General features: G+C 43.0%; 1 protein-coding gene across 28 annotated transcripts in view; it reads right to left on the bottom strand.

Moving 5' to 3' along the window:
* Window positions 1-2,088: 2,088 nt before the first annotated feature.
* ZNF532 (zinc finger protein 532) overlaps window positions 2,089-17,447 on the bottom strand; it is a 123,072-nt gene continuing 107,713 nt past the window's right edge. For 22 of the 28 annotated variants that reach the window (XM_055368252.2, XM_055368245.2, XM_055368254.2 and 19 more), the window contains 3 exons: window positions 8,858-8,970; window positions 6,417-6,564; window positions 2,089-4,063 (listed from right to left, as the gene is read on the bottom strand). In XM_055368252.2, coding sequence (XP_055224227.1) covers window positions 3,569-4,063; window positions 6,417-6,564; window positions 8,858-8,970 — 756 coding nt within the window. In that variant the 3' untranslated portion in view covers window positions 2,089-3,568. Of the gene's footprint in view, window positions 4,064-6,416; window positions 6,568-8,857; window positions 8,971-17,447 lie in introns of all 28 variants that reach the window. The other 6 variants (XM_063699266.1, XM_055368248.2, XM_063699271.1 and 3 more) reach the window with 3 other exon arrangements.

Genomic DNA, 17,447 nt, shown 5'->3' with positions numbered 1-17,447 from the left:
TTTCAGATCAGACTTTCTCTGTATTCCACATTAAGAAACCCTCTGGAAACTGTTTCTGAAATGCTACTTACAACCGAAGCCTCTTTCCAAGCCTACTCCCACTACCCTAGGTCAAGTGTTCCTACTGTGTTAGCACCATAGCTATGCCAATTTAAACGTTATTCCTGTGATGTCCAAATATTTTCAGCCTCCTGGGCACGTGGGAGGATTGCACTTCCCAGCCTCCTTGTGACTAGGTGGCTCCGTATGACTGGTTTTGGCCAGTGACTTGTGAGAAGTGGCATCTGTCACTTCTGGGCCACAGCATTTCATTGCATTTTCCCTCTGCCACAGCAACTGGCAACTTTTTGATAGTGGGGTAATGGGACAAGGAGATACGGAGCCATGCCTCCAGCCAACCCACAGTGGACACTGAATGTGAACAAGAAATGTCTTGTGATAAGCTATTTAGACTTAAGGTCATAACCACAGCATAACCCGACCTATCCTGATTGATATACTCCATCCTAAACACTGCCACCAATTAATCTGGTCCTATCATTCCCCTGTCCAAATGACTATCTCTATCAATACAAACCCCTTCATTCTATCATTCAAGGTTTTTTTGTTGTTGTTTTGTTTTTGAGATGGAGTTTTGTTCTTGTTGCCCAGGCTGGAGTGCAGTAGCACCATCTCCCCTCACTGCAACCTCCGCCTCCCAGGTTCAAGTGATTCTCCTGCCTCAGTCTTGGAGTAGCTGGGATTACAGGCACCTGCCACTGCGCCCAGCTAATTTTTTATATTTTTAATAGAGATGAGGTTTCACTATGTTGGCCAGGCTGGTTGTGAACTCCTGGCCTCACATGAACCACCCACCTCGGCCTCCCAAAATACAGGGATTACAGGCGTGAGCCACCGTACCCAGCCTCGTTCAAGGGTTTTTACAACTTGGCCTAAGCCTGTGCTTCCAGGCTTAGCTCTCACTTCTGCACTCAAGAGTACATGGACTTCCTAAGAACTAAGCATACCTCATGTTATCATCCTCCTCAAATGCCCACACCCAGCATCTACAACTAATGAAGAATGGGCAGAATTTATGTCCCAGCATGATTTTTGTTGAGCATTCACTGTTGACCCAAGTATTAATGTCTTTCATTAATGGCTAAGATTTTCTACACTGACCTTCCCAGTTCTCTCTAGTCCCCCTTTCTGGAACTTCCATTAAACTGAAGCTGGATCTTCTCATTTTGTCCTTGATTCCTAACCTCTCTTTCATATTGGAAACATCACTTTATCTCTGTGCTGAGGCTAATTTTCTCAAGGGCTATCTTCCAGTTTACCAATTCCCTCTTCAGCTGAACAATCCAGGTTTTCCCCCAGGGTTACAGCACTGTATAGTGTTTTTCTAGAATCTAGATTTTAATTTCTTCATTTTGGACCTCTGGGCATTTTTAAAAATTTTCTTGTATTCTCACCTATGCATTTAACAGGTGTTAATTTTATATTAAGCATCTCTGGGTATTTAAGAGTAGAAAGACTTTCAGGTTATTTATAAAGCCATAGTGCCAAAAACAAAAATTCTGTATCATGTTTTGTACATACTTTTTATTTGTTGAATAAATGAATATTTGTCAATATGTACATAACCACATAGAGCGAGCATTAGATTTAGAGAGCAAAATATTTGGGTTCTAATATGCAAAGCCACTTACCAGCTATGAGGGCTTCGGCAAAGAACTGAATCTGAGCTCAGCTCCCTCAACTGTAAAACTAGGTTATTTGGACCTATGTGGCCTACCACACAGGCTTATTGCAAGGTTCAAATGCAGAAACATATGAAAGTGCTATGAATACAACTTAGAGCAATACAAACAAAACAAGTAACAGCAACGGAATTTCAAGCTGAAATTCACACCCTCGGATTGTACCGATGTACTGATGGAGTCAACAAGAAAGTGACAAAATAGCTGATTACTAATGAGAACGAATATGCCATTCTTCTGAGTGGGAAGAATTCTGCAACACCCTGTAGCTTGTCCCTGCAATTAATTACTTCCCAAACTTCACAAAGATGTCAGAGACCCACCATCAATAATTCTCTCACAGAAGCACAAGGGCCAAATGTCCCACGTTTATTTACATATGAAATGTGTTTCATACAGTTATGATGGATGGAGTGCATAACACCTGACAGCAGCAAGACCTTTCGAGGAACCGAACGTTGACTACAGTATATCATGCAAGTATCTATATATACACAAAAGAATTCCTTTTCTTAAAAAAAAAAAAAAAAAAGTACAAAACATGTTCAGGGATAAATACAAGATACAAAATGCAAAAGAAAACACAAAACAAAACCAAAAAATAGAACTCTCTCAGAGAACTATAAACGGAAGGGACAGAAGAGTACCTCTGCTGCATTTTAATAAAGCAGAACTACCGACGTTAAATATACTTCTTGAAATGGCTGAACTAAACCCGGGTGGCTCAGTGCTTAAGGTAACGGCCAATTGCAATACACAGGCGGCTGCATTGATAAGTCGGTGGTTGAAGTTGTGCATCCCGACTCTAAGTACCAGAACGTTTGGCAGTAGCACCCAGAACAGGAAACGCCAACTCTTTTGACAGCAAAGGGTTAAGTCAACTGATTTTTTTCTGTCAAGAGCCAGAGAAATACTTGCTATTCTTAGTTGTGTTTCTGTAATAGTTAATAAATTACATGACAAAAACCTGACTATATAAATCTATTGGTCTAACTACATATTTGTAACTTTTATAGTAGTCCAGCCCTTTCGTTACTTTCCCTCCTTGTGCTCTTAAAGCCAGCCTTGCAGATCTGCCGAGAAAACAAATCCCATTTTTTTCTTTAGAATAGCCTTCCCCATTCCTCAAAATGGAACTGAGGAAATCAGCATTCCTTATTAGATTCCTAGCTTCGGTTTTTATCCACGGCTGGAAAAGGAGCGACCTGCAAGACCGCTTTAAACACCCTTCGGCATGGCCTGAAGACAAAGGCACGTCCACACTGGAGTGCAGTTGTCTCGAATGTGAACTCACTCCCTCAGGGCAGGCACATCGAGGAAGTGCTAAGACACTTAAAAGTTCCTAGTGTTTTTGAGACCCACAATTACTTACAATTTATGTAGTGAATTCTAAAAATTAAAAACACTAAAAAAGGCATTATTTTAGCCTGTAGTTAACCCATTCAAAATCCAAACATACAAAATGGTTTATTTGAATTCAGGAACTGCCCCTGTTACTAAGAACTCTGTTTTAAAGAAACAGTACAAAAAGAAAAATTCTAACCCAAAACAACTCAAATGGTTTTCCACTAAATACTGATACAAACATGTAACAAAGAGTATAAAAAGTTATTCATTTAAATATATACAAACTCTTTTAAACTCAAATACTGTTTTAATACTTATCGAGGATATATACGACGAGGTGAAGGAAGGTACATTGAAAGAGAATATATTGCAACAGCCTAGACAGTACTGTTAACTCTATTATACTGCAAACTTTTTGTAACAAAACTGTCTTTTTTATTCCAATGTGGACAGGGATTTTCCTCATGGAGCATCTGTGGCTATTTCTCGGCTGAGCTCATCCTTTTGGATTTGATGAAGGCCATGCCGTGTGTCCGCATGTGAGTATTTAAGGCAGCTTCAGTTTCAAAAGTTTTTGCGCACACTTTGCACTTTCTGTCTGACACAGCGCCATCAGGGGATTCATCCTCGTGGCTGGGTTTGTTCTCCTGTTGGTTATCTTCCCCAGCCCCATTTTGCTTGGACACTGGCTGAGGTTCCTTTAACTTGTGTACGATGAAGAGGTGCCTGGACAGAGAGACGTGAGACGTGTAGCAGAGGCCACACTCCCGGCACTGGTAGGAAGAACCATCCGATTTGTGCTGAGGGATGTGTTCGTGGAATTGCAGCAGGTTTTCGGTGGTGAAGCCACACACGGCACACTTGTGAACCTTAAAAACATTGATTTTCAGCTTTTTCAGTGGTTGAGTGATTGCTCCTCGGGGAGGCCTGAACTCCAGAACTGGTTCTTCCAACTTCCGCTTGGGACTGGGGACCTTTCAGGGAAAGAAAGCAAATGGCACGACTGAAAACCATCCTTCACGGTGGTTGATAAATGATCGGTTCTCTTACTTTAGAGCTGCCAGGAAAACTTGTGCTGAGCGCTTTGGGATTTAGGGGCTTTAAAGCTGTGTCTGCCACCCCACCCGGAGGCCCATGCCTTTCTTCCACTCCACAGAGAAACCTAGTAGCTGTTAGCAGGCATTGCTCTAGCCAGTGGGGCACAACAGTGGACAAATGAGCTCCTAGCTTCCTGGAATTTGTGGCAGCGGAGTTAGATGAACAGAAACAAATGAGAAAATATGCAGTATGTCAGACCCAGGACAGCCAAGCAGGGTGGGATGAAGGCCATGGGAAGAGAGGGGGGTATATGTGTGGCTGCTAGGTGATGTGGTACGGTCAGGGACAGCCTGGTGACAGGTGACATTTGAAAAGAGACCTGACGCAGTGTGGGGAAAGCAGTCCAGGCATAGGAAGCTGTGAGTGCCAAGGCCCAAGGTGGGAACAGGCCTGTGAGTGGGCAACAGAAGAGGGGCTAGAGCCAGTAGGAAGGAGTGCTCAGGGAGACTGCAGGAGGTGAACTGTAACACCCCTTGTGGGAAAGAGTGTCAGGATTTTGCTTTTAGACTGAGAGCCTCTGGAAGCTTTCCCCACCCTTTCCTGCCTCCTCACCTTCACACCATTTCCCCTACTGCGTCTGCTTCCAGGGCTCTAAATCCCCTCCCCAAGCCAACGTGCCCCTCCTCTCCGCACTCTGTGCCCCAGCTTTTCTGCTCTGTTCATGTGCACCTTCACACGTGGCCATGACCTGAAGCTACCTTTGCACACACTTTTTTTTTTTTTTTTTAAGACGGAGTCTCGCGCTGTTGCCCAGGCTGGAGTGCAATGGCATGATCTCGGCTCACTACAACCTCCGCTCCCGGGTTCAAGCGATTCTCCTGTCTCAGCCTCCCAAGTAGCTGGGACTATACGTGTGCACCACGATGTCCAGCTAATTTTTGTATTTTTAGTAGAGACAGGGTTTCACCATATTGGCCAGGCTGGTCTCGAACTCCTGACCTCGTGATTGCCTGCCTTGGCCTCCCAAAGTGCTGGGATTACAGGTGTGAGCCACCACGCCTTGGCTTCACACATATTCTTTAACTCACCACCAGGAGCACTTGAAGTATTGCATTTTAATGCCACACTAGCCTGACTTACATTTTGAGGAGGTTTTACTCAATGATTAACTCCTCGAAAGCACATACAAGCTTTTACCTGGGTACATTCCAGATCTAGCATAGCACCGAAGACAGGAGGGCTTTTTAAGTATCTGCTAACTTTTTTTGGGGGGCGGAGACAGAGTCTCGTTCTATTGCCTAGACTAAAGTGCAGTGGCGTGATCTTGGCACACTGCAACCTCTACTTCCCAGGTTCCAGCAATTCTCCTGCCTCGGCCTCCTGAGTAGCTGGAGATTACAGGTGTGCACCACCACACCTGGCTAATTTTTGTACTTTTAGTAGAGACGGAGTTTCACCATGTTGGCCAGGCTGGTCTCGAACTCCTAGCCTCAAGTGATCCGCCCGCCTCAGCTTCCCAAAGTGCTGGGATTACAGGCATGAGCCACTGTGTCCGGCCTAAACTATTTCTTTAAACTTTTCTGTCAAAAAAACAAAAAACAAAAAAAGTCTTGCTCTTGTCCCCCAGGTTTGGGTGCAATGGCTTTATCTCAGCTCACTGCAACCTCCGCCTCCTGGGTTCAAACGATTCTCCTGCCTCAGCCTCCCAAGTAGCTGGGATTAAGGCGCCTGCCACCATGCCTGGCTAATTTTTGTATTGTATTTTTTTAGTAGAGATGGGGTTTCACCATGTTGGCCAGGCTGGTCTCGAACTCCTGACGATGAGGTCAGAATGGGTCTATGGGGAGAGGAGATTAACCATTATTTTATACTTTCAGTGTGGTCTGAATTTTTTTTTTTTTTTTTGAGAGAGTCTCGCACTGTTACCTGGGCTGGAGTGCAGTGGCATGATCTCAGCTCACTGCAACCTCCACCTCCCAAGTTCAAGTGATTCTCCTGCCTCAGCCTCCTGAGTAGCTGGGATTACAGGAGCCCGCCACCACGCCAAGCTAATTTTTTATATTTTTAGTAGAGACGAGGTTACACCATGTTGGCCAGGCTGGTCTTGAACTCCTGAACTTGTGATTTACCCGCCTCGGCCTCCCAAAGTGGTGGGCGTGAGCCACCGCACCCAGCCAGTCTGAATTTTTAAAACTGTAACTATGCAACAAAAACTTGAAAGGAAAAAAATGAATAGGAAAAGCAAGTCAACACAATTTCACTGTAAAGCAAACATCTGCAATGTTAGACCTTAGTGTCTTCTTTTATTTCTGTTTCCTCCTCATTGGTGGCATCTGTCATTTCTTTCAGGTCAGGGTCCTTGATGCCATGCATCAGCTGGACGTGCTTCTCCAGCATCAAACGTTTGGTAAAGGTACGTCTGGAGTCTGGGCAGTGCCTGTGGGGTGAAAGGCAAGGAGATAACGCACTTGCTGACAAAATAAGCTCCTGTGGAAGAACTCACGGTCGAAGGTCCTCCTTAGCCGTCAGTTCACACAGACAGGTCCAATAAGCTGAGTTCACACCATGGTTCAACACGCAATCAGCAATTTTGCTAGGAGTGGCCCTTAATTTACAGGTCTAGATGGCTTTAATTTTAAAGGGAAAATATTGCATTTCAAAAGAAGTTTTCACAATGACTCAGTATTCTCTCAGAATGAGCACCATGCTGAACACATTAGTATAAGGTCCCTCCTTGACTCCTTTGTGCTGCTGTTAATTATTCCTGTCCTCTGCCTTGACAAAGACATGAGCGTCCAGCGCCAAATTCCTCCAAGCACAAAAGCAGCATGCATGTTTATACTCATGGCACTCGAGTGTGTATGATCACTCAGTAGATGATAAGCAGATCAAAAATAGGTCAATTATTTTTCAAAGAAAAACTTACTTTAGTAAAGCAGGCCAAAGATAGTTTAGAAAACAGGTTGGCCAGGTGCAGTGGTTCACGCCTGTAATCCCAGCACTTTGGGAGGCCGAGGTGGGCGGATCACCTGAGGTCGGAAGTTTGAGACGAGCCTGACAAACATGGAGAAACTCTGTCTCTACTAAAAATACAAAATTAGCCGGGCATGGTGGTGCATGCCTGTAATCCCAGCTACTCGGGAGGCTGAGGCAGGAGAATCGGTTGAACCCAGGAGGTGGAGGGTAGGGTGAGCCGAGATCATGCCATTGCACTCCAGCCTGGGTAACAAAAGCAAAACTCCATCTCAAAAAAAGAAAAAAAAGAGGTAATGGCCCTAGTTATTATGTATGCTATAAAACCAGGTATCAAGAATGCTACTGAGGGAAGGACGAAAAGTCGCTTGTGGTCTCAAATCTGCCTTCAAAATGGCTTCGGAGGAATTTATACTGATTGGCCCTAAACCCTGATGACCTCACATTAGAGACACTTGCAGGGCAGTGGCAGGAGCCAGCACCACCCCCAAAGGACGAGGGCTCTCCATGAGGATGAATTTTTTGTTGGCCGTAAGTTAGCAGAACAATCCCAGCATTTTACTGCTTTACAGTGAGTTCATGGGGAAATAAACAAAACCTATCAGTGAAGCATTATGGGCCAGATCTCCCATCGTCTTCTTGGCCCAGAGCATCCTTCTAAATTCTGATTCTTTTGATTTGGTCTCAACACATACTTTATTCATAATCATTCTTATCTCACTAAACAGCTTCAATTTCACTGAATCAGATGATTCCTACCCAGTTATCATAACCCCCTGCGAATCTGACAGCCAACCTTCATGAGTCTCCTGATCCATAGGGTCCATCTGGCCTGCACTGACATCCATGTAACATTTCAGTGCTTTAGCCTCAGGGTCCTTTGTCTCTCTCTCATGAGACAGGCTTTCTTCTTATCAACCCACTCAGGTACATTCCAGCTGAGTGACAGACTCTCGCTAACGATGAGATACGTTCTGGTGGTCACGTATGAAGCAGCAGCTTATGACTGTCCACTGGAGTCTGGGTTGATGTTGGCCCACCCAGTCCCTTGCATTTGGTCACAGGCTGCCCCACCTTCGGTGGTGACTGCAGCCAAGGGGCAAAGGGCCCAGCCGAGGACTGAATCTGTGACCAGCCCTGAGTAAACAAGCTAGCCAAATCACCTCGCCAACTCGACGTGTGTAGAGAGACCCTGTACTGCCAATCAATCGCTCCCCCAAGACACTCGGGGATCAGGCTGGGTGCCAGGGCTCATGCTTGTAATCCCAGCACATTGGGAGGTAGCAGATGGGTCACCCAAGGTCAGGAGTTTGAGACTAGCCTGGCTAACACGGTGAAACCCCGTCTCTACTAAAAATACAAAAATTAGCTGGGTGTGGTGGCATGTGCCTGTAATCCCAGTTACTCAGGAGGTTGAGGTAGGAGAATCACTTGAACCTGGGAGGCAGAGGTTGCAGTGAGCCAAAACTGCATCACTGCACTCCAGCCTGGGCAACAGAGTGAGACTCCATCTCGGGAAAAAAAAAAACACACAATGTATGTGGGATATGCAAGAAAATGCTCCTTTTTATTTTCATATTTAAGTGTGACAACCCAATCCAAAAACTCTATGCCAAAACAATAATACAATTGAGAAAACTGAGAAATGTAATGTAGGAACTGTGGAGCACACAGCAAGTTAATGGTACTACACTAAAAACCTTCCAGAGGTTCCTCCTGAGTCCTCTCACTGCGTTCCGTTAGAAACCAGGACTTACGAGCAGGCGTACACTTTCCTGATGCCTTTGTGCTTGATCCGGTTGTGCCGGCACAGGCTGTGGGACGAGCTGAAAGACTTGTCACACTGGCGGCAGGGGTGTTTCTTCATTTGCTGGAGGAAGGAGAGAAAGTTCACTTAAGGGAATGAAAATAGATGCACTCAAACAATTAAGAACTCTTTTGTAATAGTTTAAGTTAAATCATTATTACAGGTCCCCAAATCCAAAACTGAGGGTTGACATGACACTACACATGGAAAATGTCATATCTGACCTCATGTGACGGGTCACAGTCAGAACTGTGTCATGCACAAAATTAAAATTATTTTATAAAAGTACCTTCAAGCTATGCATATAAGGTATGTATGAAACAAGAATAAATATCACAATTAGAGTCCCAAGATATTATGTATATTTGAATATTCCAAGATCCAAAAACATCTAAAATTTGAAACACTTCTGTTCCCAAACTTTCAGCTCAGGGATACTCAACCTGTATTTAGGAATACAGTAACAAAACCAAAAAACTTTTAAAAAATATATAATAAAAATGAGGACAGGGCGGAGGTAACCATGATGGGGCTAATTTTAGGAGGATGGGTTAAACTATCATAAGGGTAAAAAAAATTGTCTCTCAAAAACACAGGTTTTTGATTCAACACAAACATCCAGGTATTTGAAATAACATTATATAAATCTTTTACTGAAAAGATAATATATGAAAACATACATCAGTAAATACTAAGTAAAGCCACTACCTAATTTGTGGTAGATAGAATATGCTGTTTTATTCAGTATGCCATGTTAAATGAAATCTCTGGCTACCCTTTAATGACTAAGTAATTATTCATTATATAAGGGAAGTTTTCTAGAAGGATTTTTGTTTTAAATAATATCATTTGATCATCTCAAGAACACAGAACTTTGAAACAACTTTAAGGAGGCTGCCTGCTGGTATACTTAGGGGATGATGGTATACTTAGGGGATGAGAGAGAGAGAGAGACAGCAAACACTGTCAAGTAGGTAAGCCGAATTTCCTTATATTTAAAAGTTTCCCACTCAGGCTGAGATATTATGTTAACTGAATATATTTCCATGCAGAACCTTTGAAGTAAATTAGTGGCTTAAAACAAATTCTTTGGTTATGACATGCATAGCAGTCTGGAACTAAACAGTGTCATATCACAAGCAAATTAAAGAGCTGTCAAGCCTCATGAATGGAACAAAATCTGGCTCTAAACTCATTAAAGACTGAAGTGGGACGAAGTTTGCATGTGAGATAACACTAAGAAGTGATTGCAAGCTATGTGATAAAGAAATGATTGATTACTTTTTTTGGGACTGAGTCTCATTCTGTTGCCTAGGCTGGAGTGCAGTGGTGTCATCTCGGCTCTGCAACCTCCGCCTCCTGGGTTCAAGGAACTCTCGTGCCTCAGCCTCCCGAGTAGCTGGGGCTAAAAGCACCCACCACCACGCCTGGCTAATTTTTGTATTTTTAGTAGAGACAAGGTCTCACCATGTTGGCCAGGCTGGTCTCAAACTCCTGGCCTTAAGTGATCCACTGGCCTCAGTCAGCCTCCCAAAGTGCTGGAATTATAGGCGTGAGCCACCATGCCCAGACTGATTGATTACATTTTTAAAAATCATTTTCCCATAACCGCTTGACAAACATGTCCTTGCTCAAACCGGCAGGCAAATTGGAGTGGCTGAGTCTGGCCGGCAGCACCTAAGATGAGCTGGCACCTGGTCTCTGCCTCATGAATCACAGGACCTGGGGAAAGCCACTCAACCCACATGAATGTCCACTCCCACCCGTGAGGTGGGCTTGCAACAGCGCCTGCCTCCCAGGACGCTTCAAGAACACGGGGATGATTAACAAAGGGGGCAGGCAGCATGGGACACATCACTCAGGAAATGCTCTTGTAATAGTCAAGTTATGCAGCCAACTTCCATTCAAAAAGCATAGAAAAATACTGTCTTTTAAATAAACCAAATCAGTCTGGTAGATATTCAAAAGGGTCTTGAATCCAAACAAGGGCAAAGGAGAAAATTTCTTCTCCAAGTTAAAAGTTATACCAATGCTGTTCATCATCTCTGGGGGAAACAACGAAAGAGAGAACAAAGCAAATAACAAGCTGGCACCCCCCAAAAATATTCTCTCATAAAGATTTGATTACACAAAATAGGCCAGCAGCAATCCCTAACCTCTTGGATTAGCATTTATGCAGCAAAAGAGTGACTAAGAAGTAACAAGCCTTTATTTATTTTAAAGCTTTAAAGTCACGAACAACAGTTCTGTATTTCAATAAAGATATTTAAAAATCTAGTATCTAATGCTTTTTATATTTTCTACATATAAAAATCAACTGAGGCTGGGCGCAGTGGCTCACGCCTGTAATCCCAGCACTTTGGATCACCTGAGGTCAGGAGTTCAAGACCAGCCTGGCCAACATGGTGAAACCCCGTCTCTACTAAAAATACAAAAATTAGCCGGGCATGATGGCAGGTGCCTATAATCCCAGCTACTCGGAAGGCTGGGGCAGAAGAATTGCAGCGGTTACAGTGAGCCGAGAAGATCATGCCATTGCACTCCAGCCTGGGAGACAGAGCAAGGCTCCATCTCAAAAGAAAAAAAAAAAAACTGAAAGTCATCTTTCTAAAACCAAGACTGCTTCACCAAATCCTAACAGATTATAAAGAAAAATGTATCTTTCTAACAATACAATAGGGCAAGAGACCCCACAGAAAGGAAAATTGGATTTCCTATTAAGGTGACGGGTTTAATATTCTATTTCTTCTTGTGTAGTAATATTAACATCAAAACAAAATTTTAATACAGAAATGCCAGTAAGAAAACCCTAAAAAATGAAGAGCAGCTTAGCAAATCAGTAACTATTTTCAAAAGATCAATGTGAGAGAGACATCCTTCTGTTTCAGCATCTTTATGAAAAATGCAGAAATGAACTCTGCAATTCAAAAATAAGCAGGGTTTCCAATTCACTGGTGACAAGAAAATGAGGTTTAAAACACCAGTTTCCAGATCAAACCTGCCTGGTCACATTACCTAACAGACAACTTTCTTCCTCTGTTAAATTTGGCAAAGCACCTTCGAATAAGTTTGTATTTAAAATCTATTTTCGTAACTTCTGTTCCTCAATATTACTAGCTCCTTCTGCTTTTATGAGTTAAAAAGTGGGAAAACAGCATTTCAGTGTAAAGCCCACCGTCATCATTCTAAGACTTTAGGCCGTTTGCTTCCTCCTGGCTTTACTATAAGCTGAGATTGAGAGCTTTGAGTGGACTTTTTAATAGTTAACTAAGATCAGAAAAGGAACATGTCTTCCTACTCAGTTCTGAGTTACTTTGTTTTTAAATAGAACTCTTTAAAGAAATAGTGAACTAATAAGCTAGCAGGGTTTCCAAAGTTTTTAACATAAAACTTTTTGAGAGTAAAATATCAAAATAAACACTTGGGTACACTTCCTAAACTTTCTTCCTCCTGTCTCATTTTTGACTTTCATCTTCACAGCTTCAGGAAAGAAAGCATTAATCCTGCCTCCTTTTCTCCAGTGACTATGCTAGGCGTGCGCTACCCCGTGCTGCTTCTGTGCTTGGGATGGTACGGCCTCGGCAGGCCATTCTTCCCGGAGAGCACTTGGTGGACGTGTCTCAGTTTGCCACGGGGCTTCCCTCACAATCAGAAACTTCCCATTCTAATAACTTGTCCTTTCTGTTTCTGTGCTTATGGGTCTCTGTTTCAGATGACTTTGGGGAAGTTAGAGGGAGAAAAGTCATAACTTCATACCCAGATCTGGCAAGGCATCCACATCTCACCTTGTCCTGGGAGTCCTACCTCCACGAGGTATCTGCCTTGCACCAACATACAAGAGCCTCCTTAACGACCACCATGCAGCCAGAAACTCCCACAAACTTAAGACTGCAGGCTACAGGATTATCCTCAACCCTTGCTGATACATGCCCTTCAGCTCACACCTTTTTATGAAAAAGGAAAAACCAAGCCAATCACATGATTTAAATATCGCACAGCAGCAGTCCCTCCAAAATTCACTCCTAAAGCTCTGACCCCTTCCACTGGGCTATCTATTCTATGAAGAGACCTGCATACTTACTATAGCCCGTTTCTGCTGTAATGCAACATCGGTGCTCCTAAAAATCACTGCACTATGCAAAACTTCAACAAAACAGGGCCTCTAGCAAAAATGGAGTCACGGAGACAACACTCAAGACTTTGTCAGTGACACATCGAATGAAAATATTTAGTTTTAACTATGTCAAATGGTTAAGAAATGCAAAAAACACTGCACTTTACCTTGAAAAAGACCTGCAGTGAGCTTGTGGAGGTCAGAGGGTTGCAGCTTGTGAGTTACTGTGAAGTGGGGGAAGGAGGGCAATCTTAGTGGAAGGGAAGCTTGCAACACCAGCTGTGGATGGATGTGACCCACAGTTGAGAGGGAGGCCCTGGTGAAATCGGAGGTTTGTTGTGTGTATGTGTTTTGTGTTTTCCTACACAACTCCACAGTATTCTGTAGTCACTTGGTATTTCTCAGGGATGAAATCACACATAAGCAAACATGAAATTCAGGTTAAGCTCCCATTGTTCTGATAGATCAGTGGTACTGGGATAAATTTGTTTCAGCATAAGTGTTATAGCAGAAGTCACTGTGTTCAAGTTTATTCACTGCACCATTGTGTACGGTGGGTCCATCAAAGGAGAACTGGCTAAATACATGCATGCACTCATACCACAAGATGCCGTGCCACTACAGAAATGGAGGGAAGATCTCAATGCACTGATACGAAAAGAACCATGACTACTAAGCGGAGAAAGTACTGGTACACAAAATTATAGACGGAAGCTGTGTTCTGTATTAGAAGAATGAGAATATATGCATATATGCTAATACTTGCATAAAGAGACTTCAAGATAAGAAACTTAGGAGTTAAGACTTCACTACATTCCTTCATATTGTTTACATTTTTAAACTATGTAAATATAGCACATATCCAAAAAAAATTGAGGCTTATTGAGATATAGTTTATAAAATCACTTTTTTAAAAGTAGAGTTCTATGAATAAGTGCCACCACAGTCAAGACATAGAACAGTTGTGTCATCCCCCAAAATTCCCACGTGCCCTTTATAATCAACCCCACCCCCTCGACCCCGCTCTTAGCAGCCAGGGATTTGCTTTCTATCTCTGGTTTTGCTTTCTCCATTTGTCATATAAATGGAGCCATACAGTACACGTGAAGCTTTGAGTCTCGCTTCTTTCACTCAGCATAATACACGTATAATTCCTCCACGCTGTTGGGTCTATTGGTATTTGTTCCTTTTCTCTGCTGAGTAGTGTTCCAGTGTGGATGTGCCCAAGTGTGTTTATTCACTTGCCAAGTGAAAGCCATTTAGGGAGTTTCTAGTTTTTGATATTATGAATAAAGCCACTATAAACATTTACTATAATCATTCATCTGTGCATATGATTTCTCTTGGGTAAATACCCAGGAGCGGGATTACTAAGTCATATGTTAAATAAGAACTGTCTGTTTTCCAGAGCGGCTGTCCCCTGCATACCCACCAGCAGTGGAGAGAAACTCCCACCGTTCCGCCATCTTTTAACATTTGGCATTGCTACTTCATTTAGTTCAGTCATTCTACAGGGTGGCCAGTAGTATTTTGTTGTGGTTTTAATTTGCATTTCTCTAATGACTTATTAAGGTAACAAAAAAATCTTTCTGGCCAGGCGCAGTGGCTCACGCCTGTAATCCCAGCACTTTGGAAGCCAAGGCGGGCGCACCACTTGAGGCCAGGAGTTCAAGACCAGCCTGGCCAACATGGCAAAATCCTGTCTCTACTAAAAATACAAATATTAGCTGGGCATGGTGGTGCATGCCTGTAATCCCAGCTACTCAGGAGGCTGAGGCACAAGAATCACTTGAACTCGGTAAGCAGCGGTTGCAGTGAGCAGAGATAGTGCCACTGCATTCCAGCCTGGGCGACAGAGTGAAACTCTGTCTCAAAAAATATATATATATTTCAATTAGTAGGTAAAACACCAACTTACAGTAAGCCTCTTCCTTCAAAGAAAAAGCCTACAACCAAAGTTTTGTTGTTTTTTAATTATTAAAGGGATGTTTGGGGGGCATTTTCCCTCCCCCATAAGCTCCTTGAGAACAGAAGCTGTCAACTGTTCATCTCTGCATCAGAAAACAGTAAATACTGTGGGAATGAATAAATAAAGATTAACTGAACAAAACTGTCTACTTGGAAAACATCGGCAGGTTCTACGAAGTAATCATGGAGTAACGAATTTAGGATAAAGTGATGGACACAGAGGAACTCTGCTTATTTCCTGCAGGATGGCCAAGACATGACGGTGTTTAAATACGGATAAGAAAGAGCCTGTAATAAATGAAGAGACTGAGGATAGAGGCGAGCGATGAATCAATGAGCAGGGAGACAGGGATTCAGACACAGGAAGAACAGCTCTTCCTGTGTGGCCAGAGCCAAGGCGTCATCCGGGGACAGGTGTGATGCTTATTAAAGTCAGGGGTGGGTGGGTGACGAAGGGGCCCAGATATTGAGGGAATTCCTGCTCAGCAGCTTCCATTTTCAAAATGAAGCACGTATGGTACATTTTAGACTTCAGACTCAAATAACTGTGGCCTTCATTTTCTTATTTCTTTATCAAAGTAACAAATGCTTATTGCACAATGTAAAAGAGAAAAGATTGCTTCCAATCTCACCCATCAAAATAACCACTGTCAATTTCTAATGACACAGCCTTCCCACTTTTCTGAATATACACACTGATGTGTATTTATATTTCTAAAACGGATCTATATTATACATATTGGCTTTCAACCTAATTCTTTTTCACTTGTAAAACACACATATCTACACACACTGACAGTTGTTTTCTTGTTTGTATTTTTGAGACAGAGTCTCTGTCGCCTAGGCTGGAGTGCAGTAATGCAATCTCAGCTCACCATAGCCTCTGCCCTGGGATTCAAGTGATTCTCGTACCTCAGCCTCCCAAGTAGCAGGGACTGCAGGTGTGTACCACCACACTTGGATAATTTTTGTGTTTTTAATAGAGATAGGGTTTCACCATGTTGCCCAGGCAGGTCTCAAACTTCTTACCTCAGGTGATCTACCCGCCTCAGCCTCCCAAAGTGCTGGAATTACAGGCGTGAGCCATCATGCCCAGCTAGTTCTGCATTCTTAACAAGTGTATTGTATTCTGTTGCACAAATGAACCATGAATTGTTTATCTTCTATTAAAGATTCAGGTTGTCTCAACTTCTTAGTAACTACAGACACAAATTTCCATAATCAATTATTTCCTTTGTATAAACTATTGAAGGCAGTCTTTCCAATATAAAGGTTGTGAAAAATAAGCCTCTTTAAATGCCAAACTGCCCTAAAAAAGATTCATTCTACCACCACTAGCACGTTCACCAAGGGAGTTTCCCACACCAGCTCTAGTCTTCAACTCTACCAAAGTGATAGGTAAAACAGTCGACCAACTTTTTCTCTAAATGGCCAGACAGTATGTTAAGCCAGAAACCATAAGGTTTCTGTTGCAACTACTCAACCCTGCCCTTGTAGCTTAAAACCAAGAATAGACAATAATAATTAAATGAATGGGCGTGGCTGTGTTCTCATAAATTATTTACAAAAACAGGTGGCCGGCCCATGAAACCAGTTTGCTGATCCCTGATTGAGACCACTGTTTCACATTCAAAAGAAAATAGAGACAAGTCTCAATCATTCAGAACCAAATTTATGTAAATTTATGTAGATAATCTAAAGCCAGTCATAACTATACAGTGAAAAGAATGCTTTTTTTTCATATGCCATGCTCTAAACAGGTTCTGAGAACCAGCACTATCACTGTCATGTGCCTAGATTACCGAGGTGACAACTTTGAAATAAAGAGGGTTAAACCAACGTGTGCTTACCACTATGCTTATTTAAAACAACAAAAACAAAACCAAGTCTCCAAAGTTTCTGGTTATAAGACTGTCTGGTCTGCTGATGACACTGTACAACTGAAAAAGTAATGGCGCAGAACAGTAACAAATGCACAAGAACAGAAGGCCAAATCCAGAGCAGATGGCAAAGAAATGTGTCGCACCATAGTTTCTGAGCTTAGGGCAATGTCAGACACTTGGGCAGAGAAAAAAAGAAAGGGCTGAAGGAAGGCTACCTAACTTTCTAACAAGCTGCCAGCATCATGCCAATGAAACCCAGAAATGCCTGCCAGGGCACGGTGGGGCTACCAGGGGTACACGCCTGCCAGGGGGCCTCTGCGTCCACCTCCACTGGCCAGTGGGGATGTGCAGCAGAGGTTTGGGACTCTCACTGCAGACCCTAAACAGACCTCACATCTCTTCTCTGTCAGGGGACTCTTGGGTCAATACCCTCGTGCCATCCACTGGGTACATCTTCATTAATCCTCATTAGAAAGCCGACAAAATAAATCCTGACTAATCTTTACTGCCTCTCCTTCACAACGATTGACGCCCTGGAAAGAGGGCTGACAGGTGCCTTGAGGCATCCATTGCCA

The sequence above is a fragment of the Gorilla gorilla genome, chromosome 17 (genome assembly GCF_029281585.2).
Source record: "Gorilla gorilla gorilla isolate KB3781 chromosome 17, NHGRI_mGorGor1-v2.1_pri, whole genome shotgun sequence".
In the NCBI taxonomy this organism is placed as follows: Eukaryota; Metazoa; Chordata; class Mammalia; order Primates; family Hominidae; genus Gorilla; species Gorilla gorilla.
This window is presented reverse-complemented; position numbering and strand designations above follow the sequence as displayed.